At 41.8% G+C, this 17,946-nt stretch overlaps 3 protein-coding genes across 7 annotated transcripts; all 3 read left to right on the top strand.

Annotated features, from left to right (window-relative positions):
- The first annotated feature begins 3,398 nt into the window (after positions 1-3,398).
- LOC135640913 (protein PYRICULARIA ORYZAE RESISTANCE 21-like) lies at positions 3,399-5,078 on the top strand. The gene is made up of 3 exons (XM_065155775.1): positions 3,399-3,558; positions 4,048-4,129; positions 4,252-5,078. Exons 1-3 carry the CDS (start codon positions 3,547-3,549, stop codon positions 4,887-4,889), a joined length of 732 nt encoding a protein of 243 aa, XP_065011847.1. The 5' UTR covers positions 3,399-3,546; the 3' UTR covers positions 4,890-5,078.
- Positions 5,079-5,207: 129 nt separating this feature from the next.
- On the top strand, positions 5,208-10,185 carry LOC103986544 (uncharacterized). Of its 3 annotated transcripts, none has more exons than XM_065155778.1 (4): positions 5,208-7,196; positions 7,306-7,361; positions 7,765-7,878; positions 9,481-10,185. In XM_065155778.1, exons 1-4 carry the CDS (start codon positions 7,136-7,138, stop codon positions 9,532-9,534), a joined length of 285 nt encoding a protein of 94 aa, XP_065011850.1. In that variant the 5' UTR covers positions 5,208-7,135; the 3' UTR covers positions 9,535-10,185. The 3 variants fall into 3 exon arrangements, with proteins under 3 accessions (XP_065011850.1, XP_065011848.1, XP_065011849.1); XM_065155776.1 differs by lacking the exon at positions 9,481-10,185 and adding an exon at positions 8,925-9,474 and having other exon boundaries at positions 5,208-7,187; XM_065155777.1 differs by lacking the exon at positions 9,481-10,185 and adding an exon at positions 8,408-9,474.
- Positions 10,186-11,934: 1,749 nt separating this feature from the next.
- LOC103986543 (phytochrome C) lies at positions 11,935-17,325 on the top strand. 3 transcript variants are annotated; one of them, XM_065155772.1, is made up of 6 exons: positions 11,942-12,216; positions 12,368-14,451; positions 14,560-15,376; positions 16,205-16,498; positions 16,778-16,983; positions 17,056-17,325. In XM_065155772.1, the coding sequence occupies exons 2-6, from the start codon at positions 12,390-12,392 to the stop codon at positions 17,106-17,108; spliced, it is 3,432 nt and encodes a 1,143-aa protein (XP_065011844.1). In that variant the 5' UTR covers positions 11,942-12,216; positions 12,368-12,389; the 3' UTR covers positions 17,109-17,325. The 3 variants fall into 3 exon arrangements, with proteins under 3 accessions (XP_065011846.1, XP_065011844.1, XP_009402833.2); XM_009404558.3 differs by having other exon boundaries at positions 11,942-12,228; XM_065155774.1 differs by lacking the exons at positions 16,778-16,983; positions 17,056-17,325 and having other exon boundaries at positions 11,935-12,228; positions 16,258-16,491.
- The last annotated feature ends 621 nt before the right edge of the window (positions 17,326-17,946 follow it).

The raw sequence follows: 17,946 nt of genomic DNA, 5'->3' as shown, positions 1-17,946 counted from the left end.
TGCAATTTATAATATGGTACCTGACTTCTTCCATTAAATTTGAATCGTCTTTAGCAAGGACCAAAAGCTGTCATCTCCTTCTTCTCGATATGTAGACCTTCTCATATTGTTTCCAGTTGATTTGGGATTCTACTTTCCATTCTTGGAGGAGTCCATTTATACTTAACGTGAAGAGTCACAAATAAAGGAATAGTGATGCATCGCTACTACTTGTATACACCAAATGTTTGGAATCAAAAGCATCTGTTTGATTCATTCAAGGAAATCATCACTGTCCTTTTCCTAGCAGTTTCATATGGTAGGTTATATTAAGGGATTTTAGGTTTTTCTTTATCCTCTCTGGTCTTATGAAAAATCTTAAATTATTTTTAATGATTATCAATCGGAATAATATATTTAGATCGATAAGTGTTTTGAGATTCCTCAAGCTACATCATAATCCTAATATGATAAGGAATGTTAATACAGAAAATAGTTAGAAAGAAAACTCTAGTAATTATGATTTGGTTCTTTTATAAATATCTCGTGTATCTTTAAGTTTTGATGGAAGAGAACAATATGTACTAAACACTATTGAGCTCTTGAATTTTTCTTTATAATATCTAGAAAAGATAAATAATTTTTTCGTAATTTATATAAGAGAGTCTACAAGAAAGTTATGCTTGAGTGAGGGATAACTCGAGATCTCGTAATTGATATCATATGATAAAGAATTTAATTTTTATTTATGGATATAAGCTAGATTTACTAAACCACATTATATTTTACATCGAATAATGCTTTTTAACTTGTTGGTATTTGAGTATTCTTTTGATTTTAAAATTATCCTCTCATTCTCCAATAAGTAATATAATATAAGAGCTTAAAAGATATTGTGATCGGAGATTCAACAAGAATATATGACAAAAGGAGCGTGAAATAAAAGTATTTCTCTTTAAAATGTGTAGAAGTAAATAAAATACTCATTGAAAGAAAGATTATAGGGATTAACAAGTATTTGAGATTCCGTGTCCTAATAGGATAAGGAATCCTAACACAAAGAGTTCTTGTGAAAAAAATAAAAAATCTTCATAATTAGGGTTTAGTTCCTTTATAAATATCTTATGTAGTCTCCATAGAAAGAACGAGAAAAAATAATATAAATTCTTCAAAATTTATATGCTTAAATGAGGATAGTTCAAGGTCATGTAATTAATCTCATACGATGAAGAATTTAATTCTTCTCTATGGACATAAATAAGATTTGTCGAACCACATTGAGTCTTATATCTTGGGAAAATTTTTCTATAGACATCTTCGATCACCTACGAGGAGAAATGTGAAGCACAAACAATGACGCATTTCTTTGTAAAAGATGTAATGATACAGTGAGAACCAAAATCATCAATCAAATTAGAAAATTCAACCACCGAAATACTAACCTCATCTCACAAGTCTTATTTGCGGATGCAGCAGTGCCTGTTATACATGTTGAGTGAGCAACAAAGTGTGTGTGTGTGTGTCACCATTCATCACGAGATGTAATCGATCCAGCTCCGTGGACATAGAGAATCGAAAACACCCACTGAGACGAAAGAGGCACGTATTCCCAGCCCAAGAGGTCTCTTCTTCCATGTCTCAAATTAAACTGGCATGATTCAGTTGATTCCTGTCGCCTCGATGAGTAGCAAACCGAGGAAGTGTGGTTTCCATATCATTGCCAAATCATGGAGGGACACAAAGGTTAGACAGATTAATCTTAAAGACTGTACTTTGAATCCGCTTCACCGCAAGCTAACCAAAATTACCGATAGTAACAGAGACAGGTAATCCAATTAAATCAAATCAATTGTGAAGGTTACTGATATTAACATAGCAACAAAGACGACCATTGTAGGTCACATAGTTAAAGGTGTTCCGATGGGTTTGTCGAGACATAATAACGTTGGCAATGCTGATGGTTTTCAGCTTGACTCGTAAGGATTAACAATACATTTCTGCTTATATTTTCGATGAGTTCCATTTTGGAACACTACTTCTTTTGTTTTTATTCATTAAGATTGCAAAGCTGCAATAGATTTTTATAAAGAGAAATTTATAGATACTAAAATGAATAGAGGCATAAAGATTGGATAAAAACATATTAGATGACTAGATTCTCATTCTCTTTTTATTTTTTTATTTTATATTAAAATTATTTATTATCTAGTTGATTGTCTTACTAAAAATTTAAATAGGACTAATGTTCTAGTGTTATCGAGAGAGATAAATCTTTGCTTCAAATGAATCTATCTTCCGATCCGATGGTGAAAGTCTAACCTCTTCGATAGAAGATCCCTCGGAGATATTCAATGTTCTCAATAATTTTTGGTTTTCGTTTATGTACATTCAAGGAGTCTTCTTCTTGATTCACATAAAAGCGTCTTTGCTGCTCTCAGATCACTATCATTGGTGTGTAAAGGAACAAGATGTTGTGCTCGGAAAGCTTAGCTAGAAAGTGACGCCTACAATTTTGTGTTTGTAGAGGCATGATTTTTGTTGTTGCTTGATGAGTCATTCAGCACAGGCCTTTCCCCTTTCTTGTCCTTTGGTATATTGGTTTGCAACGATCGACGTCTCATCGAGGCGAAAGCAAGTTAAATTTAGTTCTGTGCAACACCGAAAGCCAGTGAAAAAGCATGCCGAATTGGAGGCTTTTTGTCATCGATCATCCTTAATATCTTTTAGATAGACAGCAACAGTTTTACTGAATTTTATGATCGTGTGGGTTTTTGGTGAGGACTTTCGAGACCGGAAATCTATGAGCCGATGATATCTCTCGAGCATGCGGAAGGAAGGTGGTTCCCCACTTTTCTTGTGATGAAGTTTAGAAGCTGCCTCGGGATGCAGTCAGTCAACCATTCAGGTGATTTCCATATCCACCATACAAGGTTTATGCGTTGACTTTGGTGCCCAAACAAAAAAGAGACATCTCGATCGAAGCTGAAGCCCTCCTCTCATTTAGAAGGTGTGTGCAGTTTGTTTGCATGGTAAGGCTCGCCGACAGAATGAATGGTCTACACCGATCATTAGAGCTTTTCTGCTATGGGTTTGTACCATAACCTCAAGGAGAAATGATAGGCCTACTGCTGATTGCCAACCAATGGCTGCTGAAATGGTACAAGGCAAGTGATCCCATGAAACATGTTAATCCTGCAGTTTTAGATTTTGGTGCCATATTCTCAAGTATCTCATTTTACATACCAAGCTTTCTATCGAGATTTTACATTTTGACTGGAATTCCGCAGAGGAGGCTACCGAATCAAACACGAGCAGCCAAAGCGAAGGTAATAGTTGCATGAGCCATGCTTCAAATACACCCATGAAGCCAGGGAGGAGTCGGTGACTGTACGTCGAAAAGTTTCTCGTCTTGATACGTGTTCCTGTCCGGGTGGCTTATGACCTTAGTGCACTTTGGGTTATCAGCTACATCTATAAAGAGAAAGAAAGAGAGAGAGAGAGAGAGACTTCTCCCATCCTCCTCCTCCTCCTCCTCCTCTACCCTTGGTTGGAATCTCAACATAAGCCATGGCAGAGAAGGTACATCGATTATTCCCTCCTCCTCCTCCTCCCTCCCTCCCTTCTAATGCCTCCACATGTATACTCTGCTAAATTACATTTGCTCTTTTGTATCCAACGTAAATTCTGCGTGTCGGGAAAAAAGATGTGATTCTTTCGGGATCGACTCCGTGCTGCATTTTTGTTTCGCGAGTTATTTAGATGTATCTTTCCTTTGGTTTGCATTTTGTTCGCTGAAATTGGTTTGAAGGACGAACTTTTTGGCACCGGTTCAGCTTTTTGTTAACTTGTTGGTTCCATAAATTATTTGTTCTTTGCATGTTGGATCATCGACATGCTTGGTAGACCATCACTTGTTTGTCCCATCACAAATCGAGTTCTGCTGATTCAAATTCCGAATCGCAATTTCGCTGTCACTAGAATTATACCCGTCCATGTTGTCTTCCTTGTTGAACTCGAGATATATATCTCACCTAGCAGCACTTTTATTGTCGTTGTTTATCATCGTAGATCTCCACAGTAATCATAAAGGTCGATCTGGACTGCTGCCTTTGCTCCAAGAAGATTAAGAAGGCTCTGTGCAAGCTCCAAAGTAAGCATAAGCATAAACATGCATGCCTCTCGATTTCTCTCTCCACCACTGTCATGCTTCTATCCAGCTCACGGTCGTACTTATGGCGTCCTTGTGTCTTGCGTGGAATTCATCTACTTGAGAGCGATTCAAGATCCAGTCTATCGTCTACGATGAGAAGAAGAACACTGTCATAGTCTCCGGCCCCTTCAATCCCGAGTGCCTTATCAAGAAGCTCTGCTGCCTGGCCTGCAAGGTGATCAAAGACATCCAGATCAAGCCGGACGACCCGCCGCCACCACCTCCTCCTCCTCCTCCGCCACCTGAACCGGCCCCGCCGCCGCCCGCCCCCGAACCGCCAGCGCCAGCACCTGAACCGCCTCCAGCGCCCGCGCCCGCGCCCGCGCCTGCACCTGAACCTGAACCGGCGCCAGCGCCAGCGCCCGCTCCCGATCCACCACCGCCTAAGCCCGAACCGGCTCCACCGAAGCCAGAGCCGGCCCCACTGGCGCCGCCGCCCGAGGTACTGGTGAAGCTGCCCCTGTGGCCGTTCCCGGCCCCGGTGTGGCCGGTCTGTTGCTACCAGCCGTGTCCCTGCTACGAGCCGCGCCACGGGTGCTGCCGCTGCTGCTCCTGCGGCCAGGTAAGCGACGGTGGACCGCCGCCAGCCGCAGTACCGCCGCCGCCGGCCATGTACTACGGTCGCCCTCCGTGTTACGAAGCAGACGGCTACAAGATCGTGTGCGAGGAGGAGCCCTACTATGGCTGCTTCATCATGTAATTCCCTTCACATATATACGTTCCCATCCTGCGTTCTTCTCAGTCGTCGCACGATGTTGAACCATAATAATAGATGGTGATACATAAAAGGGTGGGTGGGGGGTGAATAATGATGATGATATCATCCTCCTATATGTTTAATATTGTAAGAACGCTTAAATAATGTTGAAGCATTTCCCATCTTTATCGATCGAGGATATCAAAATAGTTGGTGCTCTGCGATGTGCTCGCCTCGTAGCCTTTTGTCATGAATGATGCGCCGGCGGGGAAGATCCACCGATTGCGGCTCCTCTGTCTCGATCGAGACGGGGGCGATTGTAAGAAATCTCAGGATGGTGCTACCCGAGCGACGGGTGGGTCCCACCGGGAATTCCCGGAACAATGCCTGCTCGACCTTTTCCTTTCTTTTGATCTCTTTTCTAGGTAGCATGAGGAGGATGGGATGGAGATGTGTCGCCTACCACCACGGTGATGACGGTGGCGATGGCGACGCTGGTGGTTGTATGCGTTGCCTCGGCTCCATTGTCGTCGTCTCCTTTGCCCGCTGTGGGACCGAGGCGGATGAGGACGTCGCGGCCCAGGAGCCATGTGCTGCGTGCGGATAAAGCTGGACTTCCATACGCCCAAGCTTTTGCGCTGGCAGACAAAACGACGGGTCGCTTCTCCGGCCAGGTTGCACCAACAAGTTTGGCTCTCTCATCAAGATGGCAATGTGATGGTGTAGCACTCGGCCACGTCTCTCGTGTATTATTATCATTACGCACACCGAGAGGGACCCTGTGGACGTGGACGAGCAGGAGACGTAGAATTCTATGGATGAGGATCGAGGAGGATCTTGTCACCCACAGTTTGATGATGGGTTTCTGTATCGGTTCTCAGCTTCCTCGAGGGTTGCTTCAAAATTACGATGAGAGCTTGGTAGAGCGATTCTCTCTGCGACCAATTTGGCATCCGGCCATTTCAATAACGCATGAATTGCATATAGTCATCAGATGTACGTAACTTTACGTTTGCAAGCGATCTGACGTTATCCGAGTGATAAAAACAACAATATTTTAATTTTTCGTATTAGAGCAATTTAGAACCTTTCTCCTGCGCTTGAACTTTTCCCTACGTTTTCGATCGATTGGAACTCCGAGATGCGGGATGGCAGCCGAAGGCCTCTTCGAGACGTTCTCGCGGGGCCACCTCTGCTTCCTCGATTCCCGTAGCTTCCAGAGAAAGGTCGTTGATCGATCCGATCGATCCATTCCTCTGCGCTTGCGGCACGCTCGTAGCCGAGTTCTTGGCGTCTATTTGGGTTACAAGTTGGAGACGTTCGATGTCCTAGGGTTTCAAGAATCGCGAGATCGACGGCCTTCTGCAGGGATCTCGGGGCCGTGAAAGATGATCTTGCCTTGAGGTGAGTGCTCCCTTTTGTAATCTTTATGCTCGATGATGGAGAGCGGCATTTTCTTCTCCCTCGTGAACATGGAAAGTTGTGCTGCTTGGGAAAACGATCGCCCGTCGGTGGGACAGCTCAAGTTGCCGAAACCGACAATGGAAGAAATTGCCCCAACGATCATGCATCTTTTAGCAAACCTGGTCAAGGACCACAGAGAGCGTCCTTTATGTGCACGATTGCTCCCTGTAGCTCCAGGTGGTAGTAAGCATCCTCGCCGAGGCGAAGGGAATCAACGGATCTCCAGACCGAGACTGATAGGATCATCTAGGGAATCCAGTTCTGCCCGGTCAAGCTGATCTTGGGTGAATAAGTGCAACAGAACGGGTGGCCGATACTGAAAGCCACCTGTGACCAAAGCTCATTTCGTTGAAGCCTCACCGGTGGTGGCCGCTGAATACAGTGGGATGTCATGGAGGAGCCCGAGGAATTCGCTGGTCATATTCTATTCGGTGAAGAGGACCATTATATGTTATTTAAACGCATACTGAAAATTAAAGTTGGTACAGGAGTGAAGCCCATGAAATGCCCTTAGCATTATACTTCCAAATTGGTGCCCTCTGATGTGAGCTCTAAGGTCTTCGCTGGTTGCTGAGAAGATTGGCAATGTGGGTTATTGCCTTAATTGGAGTGTTTGAGTGAAGATCCATGGGGAGGAGGAGTTTTGTTCGTTTGATGAGTATAATTAGCACGCTACAATTTGGACTACTGTCCATCTTCGTTCGGAATGTGGCTTCCACTCTGAGAGCTCCTAGGATTACTGCTGCCCGTTCCAGAAAGTGCAAGCTGCATCAGGACAAGGGAAGATGAGTGCATGTATCAATAATGAGGAAACAATATTTCAGTTGGATGAAACAGGTATGGCAGGTGCGAAGTGGCTACCAAGGTTTTAAGGGTTGAGGCAGGATCGACCAGAGTGACCTGGTCCTTTATCTGAGTTTTGCTTACATGTGTTATGTTGTGGAAACATCATCAGGTGACATATGGATTTTGGCATTATGTGATTTTCCAAGCTCGTACTCAGCTAATGAGGTACACAATATCATTGTCTATTGATGACAACTTTTTACTTCTATCTTTGTAAGAAATTTATTACTTTTATTCTTCTTGTGCAAGTTAAATATGGTCTTCTTATTCCTTTTGGTCTTTGGTGGGTCATTTTTGTTGTGCAAATGTTTATGCAATATTGAGTTGGATACGAATTTGGTTGTGATCATAATCTGGTTAGCATACATGTAAGCTAGAGTCTTTAAGAAGTTGAGGAACTATGAGCTAGAAGCAGATTGTCTGCTTCTCTTTATATTGTATTAGCTATCTTATAGTCTACGTCTCTTGTATAATTTGGTTCTCCCAAACTTTGTCCCATGTCGAATAGCTACTTTTCTTCCTTTGTTCTCATTGTTTTATAAGCCATTAACTTTTGTTTTCTCTACAGATAATAAGGGAGCATGAGTTTCTTCAGGACAGGTTACCTCGAAAGCATTTTAAAGAAAGGAAAACAAAATTACTAATCCTTACAGCTCAATGCTTGTTGAGAACTGGTCCACAGGTAAATGTCCAATGAATTTGTTATTTAATATTTTCACAAGAAACTTGAAATGCACCCATAAATGCGTGTAATCCATATGCTCAAATGCAGGTGTTAGATATAAGGGCCTAACAGATTTGATCCTGTGTATGCTTTGCTTGAAAGACGGAACTGCTTTTGATGATAAGTTCAATTTTATGACTGACAACAGAATGGAGGCATCAAACATAACGTAAATATGGAATTATAAATTTTAGATTAACTTAATATTGTGTCTTTATTCTTGTTTCATTTGTCAGTTGGAATAAGCTTCTCTCCTGATTCAGTTGACTGCTTCTATCAGTATAATGATATCCTAATGTTGAATGTGTTAACAACACTCATCTACTAGTTTTGGAGGTTCACACAATAACTTCTAGATTGTCCAATAAAAATTATCGTATTTTTATAAACAACTGCTTTCATTTTTGGGTTGTCTTATGAGAAAGTGACTTATCATGTATATTTAATATTGTCATGAATCTTTGACTTCTGAAATTATTGCCAAAAGATTACTACATTCTGCGAGGATTTCTGCATGAAAAGAAGCTTGAGTCTTATAAGATAGCATTTTCCTTACCACACAAAAGGGCACATTCTGGCTTGCACAAAGTGAAAATGTGAGGAGCTAGATACTCCACGTACCGAAAGGGTGACTTTATTCTATCTGATCTCCTCTACAGAAGAAAACAGTGATTCACTAATATGCAGTCGTGTCAAAAGTGACAATCTGTTCTGAGCTCATGTTGGATAGAATCTAGGCACTTTCTCATCTGGTTCTTCCATCCAACCAGGATAGAACTGTCTTCAGCTCTTGTGGTTCTGTCTACACTACGCGAGATGTTTGACAGTTCATCTCATGACTCACGGGTTACAAGCTGATCTACCTCTTCAACGATACAGTTGCTTTTAGATCATATAAAGATACGAGAGCAACATTCTGTTCTGCACTATTGTTGGATAGAATCTAGGTGCTTTTTCATCTGGTTCTTCCATCTAACCAGGAAAGAATTGCCTCTGGTTTTCAGCTATTGTGGTTTCTGTCTACTCTACGAGAGATGTTTGACAGTTCATCTTATTTCTCATGGATTACAAGCCAATCTACCTCTTCAACATGATACGGTTGCTTTTGTGATGATCATATAAAGACATGAGAGCAAGATGGGACAAATTGTGTTGGCCCAAAGAATGGTAGAATTGTTGCCCTTTTGATTGTTTCCCCCTGTTGTTTTCTGCACTTGTAGTGCCTTCCTGCTGCATCTGGTTTCCAATACTGTATTGCATTCATGTGTTTTTAAGACAAACATTACTCTTATCGATTTTGTTTTTATGAAAACCTTTATGTAAACCATATGCTACAATTCATAGATTGTTAGATTTATGGATTAATTTCCTCTTTTCATCTAATTTTGCTGATGCTTGAAATTTGATACCAGGTGAGGCCTTATTTTTGCTTGCTTATACTATCTATGTGTTCGATGACATCAAGTTGTCTGCAAAGAGAAATGGTTGAGAAGCATGTAATATGTTTCCTAAGTTGAAAAAAAGGTCAAGATGTAATATAATTTTTTTTTTTTATTTCAGGTCAACCTTCAGAGAGTCGATTTGGACTTGGAGCTCAGGAGTTCTTTCCAGTAGAAATTGATCTCTCTTCGTTGCTGGATCAAACTTTCAATCTCAGATTAGTATTGTTTTCTGAGTTCAATTAGAAAAGATTACCATTTTCTGGGAGAAAGTTGTTTTTTTTTTTTTCCTTTTCTTTTTATATATCTGCATGCATAATATATATTTGACAGAGCCACAAATGTTGACATGGAATGATCGATCAGATGAGGCTGATACTGATGTCTGCAGTCGAATTCTTGCAAGCATTGTTGTAGCAGCTAAAATGAAGTACATGGAGGGACGACATAATTGTGGAATTGAAGTCCCCATCTCACGAGAGCAGAGCTAAGTGGTTACGAGACAACGACAACGCCACATGGTGGTCCGTTGCGTGAAATTTCCTCCTCCTTGCAGGCAACCACTCGAAAACAGAAAAGGTAGCGTCCTCCTTGCTTCGACGTCATCGATGTGGATGGCTCAATCATGTCACTCCCATTGTAAGTGGTCTTCTCTCCTTTCCTCAAGCAAATGCATTTCCTAGTAAAACTCGATCTATCTTTTTGGTCTTGTACCCCCAAAACGGCGTCGGCCGTGCTTTTAGCTACCTGAATTATTGGACGGGTGTTAGTGGAAGAGAGGAATAACATGGCCGGTGCTTTGGCCCGTATAGTTTTCTTCGGATTCTCTCGAATTCATTTCTCTAACATTTTGTTTCTAACATCTCGAGCCTCGGTGATTAATGATCATGCAAGTAAAGAAAAATACCACTCGTTCGGAAGACTCTTAAAGGTTAAGGAATCTGCTGTGAGTATATGTATAATTTAGAATATTTCAAGATTAAATTGAAAAATAAAAGGTCCACTTGATTGATGAGAACATGATACTATCTTCATACAGCTTGGAAGAGGAGCCCAACTGTCCCTATTCATTCACTACCTAACGTGCTAGCGTGTTGCCTTGTCCAAGTGACCAATCTTGTAGGTCGTAAAATACTGCGCTGGGGAAGTAACAAGAAATGACAGTAAATGCGAGAATATAACACGTGGACAACAGTTGTCCACCATGTCATATTGTGATTGACATTTCAATCTTATGCAGCCGACATATTATGTCGGGACCAAATTTATAAAACTCAAAAGTACAACATCGATAAGAGATTGATACAACTATTCCATGAGATAGATCGGTCACGTGATGTTTAAAAATTGATTTAATAAGTTATTATTTTACATATCTCAGATTAATCATTAGTGATCGTATTAATGATCAGATAATACATATATAATCATTCTTAATGTTAATCATAATTTTAAATCCAACGATCATGTACTTACATATTGTATTATAAAAGGGTCGCTCTCAAGTCACACACGCTAATCATCATTTATATGACTCCATATTTGATCAGCTTCTTTTTTACACCTCAATCGGAAATGATTGTGTTAGGATCCTTTTTCTAAGTTTTTAAATAATATTTATTGAATTTGTTTAGTCCAGTTATTTATTGAGTTGATTTGATTCAGTTAGAATCAAGTAGAGGTTTATTTAATATTTATTTATTATTAGAGTTCAGTAATCTATGAAAAATATTATTTTTATCTTTTGACAAACCCTAGGATGCCGATCCCCTCGAAATGATCAAGGAGGGCCGATCCCCTCGAAGTGATCATCTCATTTCTCTTCTTCTTTTTTACGATAAAACTTTAGGGTCTTATCAGGTTGATTCTGAATATCCCGTTGTAATTCTTCCCTGTATTGCTTACTGTATGTGGAGAAGGAAAACCACGTGCAGAAACATGTGCCATTTTGTGTAGTGTCTTGATATAAAACAAACAGTTTAATATATATATATATATATATATCAGAAAAATATTGTCGTGATAGCAGCTGAATTGTGGAACCAGCAGTAGAGTAACAGGCAGACTCACCAATTCGGATCGAAAGCATAATGGAAGGGCCCACGTAACACGTGATGGTGGGCCAACATGTGGTCGTCGGCTCACCAATTCTAGTGACAATCTTAAAGCCACGTGTCTAGCCCACGTGCCCCGGCTCCCCTCTCGTCATGTCGCATGTCTGTTGCAGTGATGGGTGGGCCCGTCCCAGTTTATAATTTCACGTGACCTTTTTTGAATTGTTTTTATTTTCCCTTCGTTTCTCTCTGTCTGTGGCGAGAAAGAAAATAGCAACCCAATCAATCCCCTTTTTTTTTTTCTCTCTCTCTCTTTTCTTTTTCTCGAAAAAACAATACGAGATTATGGCTTGTTTAATCGCTACAACCTACAAGGGCTTCTTCCTCCTCCACTAATTTTCAGTCTTTCCTTAATATTTAATTTTCTTCTTCTACATAATAATAAACCTTGTTGTTGGCTTTGGAAGGAAAAAGAATTAATAAAAGTAATATCGTGTAGATAAAAGGGTCTCTCTCTCTGTATCCAATCAGTTGGTACATCAATTAATAAACATCCGCTCGTGTCCGCGCGGTTATCGTCTCGAGGATTTTGTCGCGCTTCCTTTCGAGCTCTGTTTCTTTTTGTGGGGGATTTATTGGGGTTTTAGAGAGAATTGTCGACCAAACAAAAGACTTTGCCGAGGAAAAAAAGAGGGTGGGATAGCAGATGGAGGAAAAGGAGAAGTGGAGAGAGGAATCTGGACCCTCGCCTTGCCTTCTTCCCCCTCTTCCTCTCCTTTTCTGCATCCTTTCGTTCCGCTTCGGTCTGTAGCGAGGTCAATTTTTTTTTTTTTTTTTGTACTCTTGCGCTCGATTTCATTATCTGTTCTTGGCATCTGTCGTCGTTCCCCAATTCGACGAATTGACTAAGAGAATTCTTCCTCCTCGGTGTTCCCCCGGCATTCCCGTCGATAGGAGCGGAGCGGGGACGTGAGAGATGTCATCCAGGTCCAACAGGGCGAGCTGCTCCAGGAGCAGCTCGGCCCGCTCCAAGCACAGCGCTCGCGTGGTCGCCCAGACCACCTTGGACGCCAAGCTCCATGCCGACTTCGAGGACCCCGATCACCCGTTCGATTACTCCTCCTCGATCGGCGCTGCCAACCGGTCGAGCGGCGCCGACAGCAGCGCCGTGCCTTCCTCCGCCGTCTCCACATATCTCCAGACGATGCAGCGCGGGAAGCTGATCCAGCCTTTTGGGTGCCTGCTGGCCGTCGAAGACGAGACGTTAGCCATAATTGCCTACAGCGAGAATGCGCCCGAGATGCTCGACCTGGCGCCGCACGCCGTCCCCACCATGGAGCAGCGGGAGGCCTTGACGATTGGCACCGACATCCGAACTCTCTTCCGATCTCCGAGCTCGGTGGCGCTGCAGAAGGCCGCTGGCTTCAGCGACGTCAATCTCCTCAACCCCATATTGGTACATTGCAGAAGCTCGGGCAAGCCTTTCTACGCCATTATGCACCGGATTGATGTGGGATTGGTGATAGACTTGGAGCCTGTCAACCCTGCCGATGTACCGGTGACGGCAGCAGGAGCACTGAAATCCTATAAACTGGCTGCCAAAGCCATTTCGAGGCTGCAGTCTTTGCCTAGTGGGAACATCTCCCTCCTGTGTGATGTTCTGGTACGGGAAGTGAGCGATCTTACGGGCTATGACAGGGTGATGGCGTACAAGTTTCACGAAGACGAACATGGCGAAGTCATAGCTGAGTGCAGAAGACCAGAATTGGAGTCTTATCTTGGCTTGCATTACCCTGCCACTGATATCCCGCAGGCTTCACGTTTTCTCTTCATGAAGAACAAGGTTAGGATGATATGCGACTGTTCTGCTCCACCGGTTAAAGTGATCCAGGACAAGAGATTGACTCAACCTCTGAGTCTCTGTGGTTCGACCTTGAGAGCACCTCATGGTTGCCACTCTCAGTACATGGCAAACATGGGCTCCACTGCGTCTCTTGTAATGTCGGTCACGATCAGTGAGGACGACGACGAAGCAGGTGGTGATCAGCAGCACAAGGGGCGGAAGCTTTGGGGGCTGCTGGTTTGTCATCACACCAGTCCGAGGTTTATCCCTTTTCCACTTAGATATGCCTGCGAATTCCTCATGCAGGTATTTGGGGTGCAGCTGAACAAAGAGGTAGAGCTTGGAGCTCAGTTAAAGGAGAAGCACATCCTTCGAACACAAACTCTTCTTTGTGATATGCTTCTCCGTGATGCACCAATTGGTATCTTCACCCGGTCTCCAAATGTTATGGATCTTGTTAAGTGTGATGGTGCTGCACTTTATTACCGAAACCAGGTTTGGCTGCTCGAAACAACACCTACCGAAGCACAGATAAGGGATATCGTAGCATGGCTCGTGGAGTGCCATGATGGTTCTACTGGTTTGAGTACCGACAGCATGACAGAAGCAGGTTATCCCGGTGCTGCTGAACTCGGAGATGCAGTCTGTGGCATGGCTGCAATTAAGATTTCTTCCAGGGATTTTCTCTTTTGGTTCAGGTCACACACAGCAAAGGAGATCATATGGGGCGGTGCTAAACATGAACCTGTTGATAAAGACGATGAGGACCGAAGAATGCATCCACGCACTTCATTTAAGGCCTTCTTAGAGGTTGTGAAGAGGAGGAGTCTTCCTTGGGAGGATGTTGAAATGGATGCAATCCATTCGTTGCAGCTCATATTGCGTGGCTCTCTGCAAGGAGAGACTGTTGATGTTGATTCAAAGATAATTGTGAGTGCATCACCGGATGATGCAAACAAGATCCAATGGGTGGACGAACTGCGTACTGTTACAAATGAAATGGTTCGTCTAATTGAAACTGCAAGTGTGCCCATTTGGGCAATTGATGCATCAGGTAACATAAACGGCTGGAATAGCAAAGCAGCAGATTTGACTGGTTTACCTGTGCAAGAAGCTATTGGGATGCCTCTGATTGATATTGTCAAGGATGATTCAGTCGACGTGGCAAAAAATGTGCTGCACTTGGCTTTGCAAGGTGAGCATATACTTTAGCGCATCTTGCCTCTATTTCTAGTCAATTTCATACCACTTAAATGTTGCATTTGTATTTGGCCTCATGCATATCTTTTTGATGCTAATGCAGGAAAGGAAGAGAAAAACATTGAGATTAAACTAAAGTCATTCAGCCATCAGGAAAGTAATAGCTCTGTGATCCTAGTCGTCAATTCTTGCTGCAGCCGTGACGTGAAGGATAATATTGTTGGTGTTTGCTTTGTCGCGCAAGATGTGACCGGTCAGAAACTGATGATGGATAAGTACACTCGCATTCAAGGTGATTACGTTGCAATAGTGCAAAATCCCAATGAGCTGATCCCCCCCATTTTTATAGTCAACGAGTATGGTTGCTGTTTCGAGTGGAATTCAGCCATGGAAAAGGTATCAGGCATAAAGAGGAAGGATGCAATTGACAAGATGCTTGTTGGCGAGTTGTTCTGTCTCCATGGTTTTGGCTGTCGGGTCAAGGACCATGACACATTGACCAAGTTAAGGATAGTATTGAATGGTGTAATGGCAGGCGAAGATGCCGACAAGTTTATATTTGGATTTTTTGACCTTAATGGTAAGTATGTTGAGGCATTGCTCTCCGCAAACAAGAGGATTGATTCTGAGGGGAAAAATACTGGGGCATTATGCTTTATGCGTGTTGCCAGTCCAGAGCTTCAACATGCCTTGCAAGTGCAGAAGTTGTCTGAACAAGCTGCGATAAACAGTCTCAAGGAACTAGCTTATCTTCGTCAAGAAATAAGGAACTCACTAAACGGCATTACATTTACACAAAACTTGATGGAGGCAACTGACTTAACTGAGGAGCAGAAGCAACTTCTTAGAAGGAAAGCCCTCTGCCAAGAGCAGTTGGCAAAGATCTTAAATGACATGGATTTAGATAGCATTGAACAGTGGTATGCATTTCATTTCTTATTTTGACTTTGCCTGAAATTTATCTATCAATAGGGTTGCGGAAATTAGATTGCCTAGCTTTCCTAGAAATATAATTAGACCTCCCGGGACAAAGTTGTGGTTCTGGATATGCTATTCATTTGTTCAGAAGCATCTGAAGTCCATTCAGAGACTGAGAATAAAAAATACTTTTGGTGTGAACAATCATAAGTGACTTTTTAGGGGGTAAAATTAGCCACAATATATTCTCAAGATAAACACATGGTAAATGAGTATCTTTCTTATGTTCCATGTGACCAGATCCTAAAGTTGTTATGTACGTCTGTCATTTGATGATGTTGAATTTCTTAACAACCAAGCAAATTTCCAATTGAAAAAAAATAATTTGTTGTTTCTAAAAATTTGAGCTGCAGGAGTAATCTATACGATTGACTTTTGAAAGCTGTTATACTTTTAACCAAGTTCACAATCTGGTTCAGGAGTAATCATGCATGATTTGTATCATTATGTGAAAAATAGCTGCAGAGTAGAATGTAACATCAAAATCCAATGTAATATATTTGTGTGAGGAATAAGTGATGGATATTAAAATTGATTAATCTTTTTCAAATTTATTTTCTGCCTCATAAAAGATTAATTTCTTGCAGTAAACATCATTTTGAGTTTTGATACTATGAGACACTCTTTAGAAAGCGACAAATGTTTGTGTGGATCCCCACATAGAATTTGCAAGCATGCTGGCTTTTGCAATTTAGGCTTTCATGTTATTCCGTTCATTCTTGGCCTCAAGTATACATAAGCACCTATTAACAGGCATGACTTCCTAACAGCTATATGGAGCTGAACACAGTAGAGTTTAACCTCGGTGAAGCTCTGGATGCAGTCATAAACCAAGGCATGGCTCTAAGCAGGGAACGGGAGGTGGCGCTTCTTCAAGATTGGCCTGCGGAAGTATCTTCTATGTATTTGTATGGGGATAACTTGAGGCTGCAGCAGGTTCTAGCAGACTTCTTGTCAAGTGCTCTTCAGTTTGCACCGGTGGCTGATGGATCAATCGCACTTCAGGTCATTCCAAGAAAGGAACGTATAGGAACCGGAGTGCAAGTAGTTCATCTCAAATTCAGGTAGTCCAGTTCTGAAAATTCATGCTGAAAAATTCTCCAAGGGGAATGCTCTATCTAGTGCATGTGGAGTGTTCTCAGGGATGAAATTTTGTTGTTCACATAAACAACCCAGTAGAATTAGAATTGACGGGAATCTGAACATCAATTATTTCACTGTTTTAGGCTTTTAGCAGGATAGTATGTGATATTTTGAAGACACAGAGTAAACTTGTACAGCATTAAACTGTAAATCAAAGATCAATTGCACTGAAGAAATTAATAATGATACTTTATTTTCAGGATCATTCATCCAGCACCAGGAATACCAGAGACGTTGGTGCAGGAGATGTTCCACCACAGTCAGGGTATGTCAAGGGAAGGCCTCGGTCTTTTCATCAGCCAAAAGCTTGTGAAGATCATGAACGGAACTGTACAATATCTTAGAGAAGCAGAGAGATCATCTTTCATCATTCTCGTCGAGTTCCCTTTGGTTCAGCATCACACAGGTGGGCGAAGACGTTACAGTAACCCGATAACTTGTTACCGATCTGACTTATTTACTTGCCTACTTGGTGCAGGATCGAGGACTCATGGTTCATCGACAAGCAAGAAGAAACTTCATTTAGCCTAATAGTGAATCAAGCAACAATGGCCCCGACAAACATAGTGCGCGTTTGGTTGCTAAACATAAATGGAACACCGAGGCAACCTGCAAACTGAACTATGAGAAATAAATGTGTGTATTTTCCGATGACTCCTACCATCTAGGCTTTCTGTAAATTACTACTGCAGAGTGATTTCTGAACACATACTAATGATATTAGTACGATTAAACTGTCTTGCGCGTACGATTATTTGATTCATGCTATTAGTCATGCAGAGAGCTCAGTGTCTAGACTATATGTGGCTTCTGCATAACTACATCAGGGCAGCTTCTGCAGGAGCAACTTGTATTACACAAGTAGAAAAAGGATTTTATGACCTTCCTAAATTGAATATCCTGTCATCACCATCCTTTTTGGCAGCTGTGTGCTGCAGTTGCAGTTACCAATTGCTTGGACTGGCTATGGTCAGAGGCAAAGAAACAACAAACAAGAATAATGGAAATTGCACTGTCAGCTTTAACTTCCAAGCTAATGGGTTAGTATGTGCTTTGTGAATTTTCCTAAACCAAAGCATTACCTCACAGCAAACAGATGTCTAGAATTACAAAATCAATTGGATTCATTAATCGAATTACAATGTGACTAAGTATACACACACCCCAAATTACATCTTTCATTTGTCGAAGTTCTAATATAATAATTTATTTTAATTAATTTTGATATTGAGATAAGCATATTAAAATGGAAGTGAAGAGTGTTTAGCAAAGTTGGGGAAGAAAAGAAAAAAAAAAGGATTTCTTTCTCGTTCATGTGCAACGGATGTGGCTCTCATAATCGTCTTCGTGAAACGTCCTTGGCAATTGG

Source organism: Musa acuminata, chromosome BXJ3-6 (genome assembly GCF_036884655.1).
Source record: "Musa acuminata AAA Group cultivar baxijiao chromosome BXJ3-6, Cavendish_Baxijiao_AAA, whole genome shotgun sequence".
In the NCBI taxonomy this organism is placed as follows: Eukaryota; Viridiplantae; Streptophyta; class Magnoliopsida; order Zingiberales; family Musaceae; genus Musa; species Musa acuminata.
This window is presented reverse-complemented; position numbering and strand designations above follow the sequence as displayed.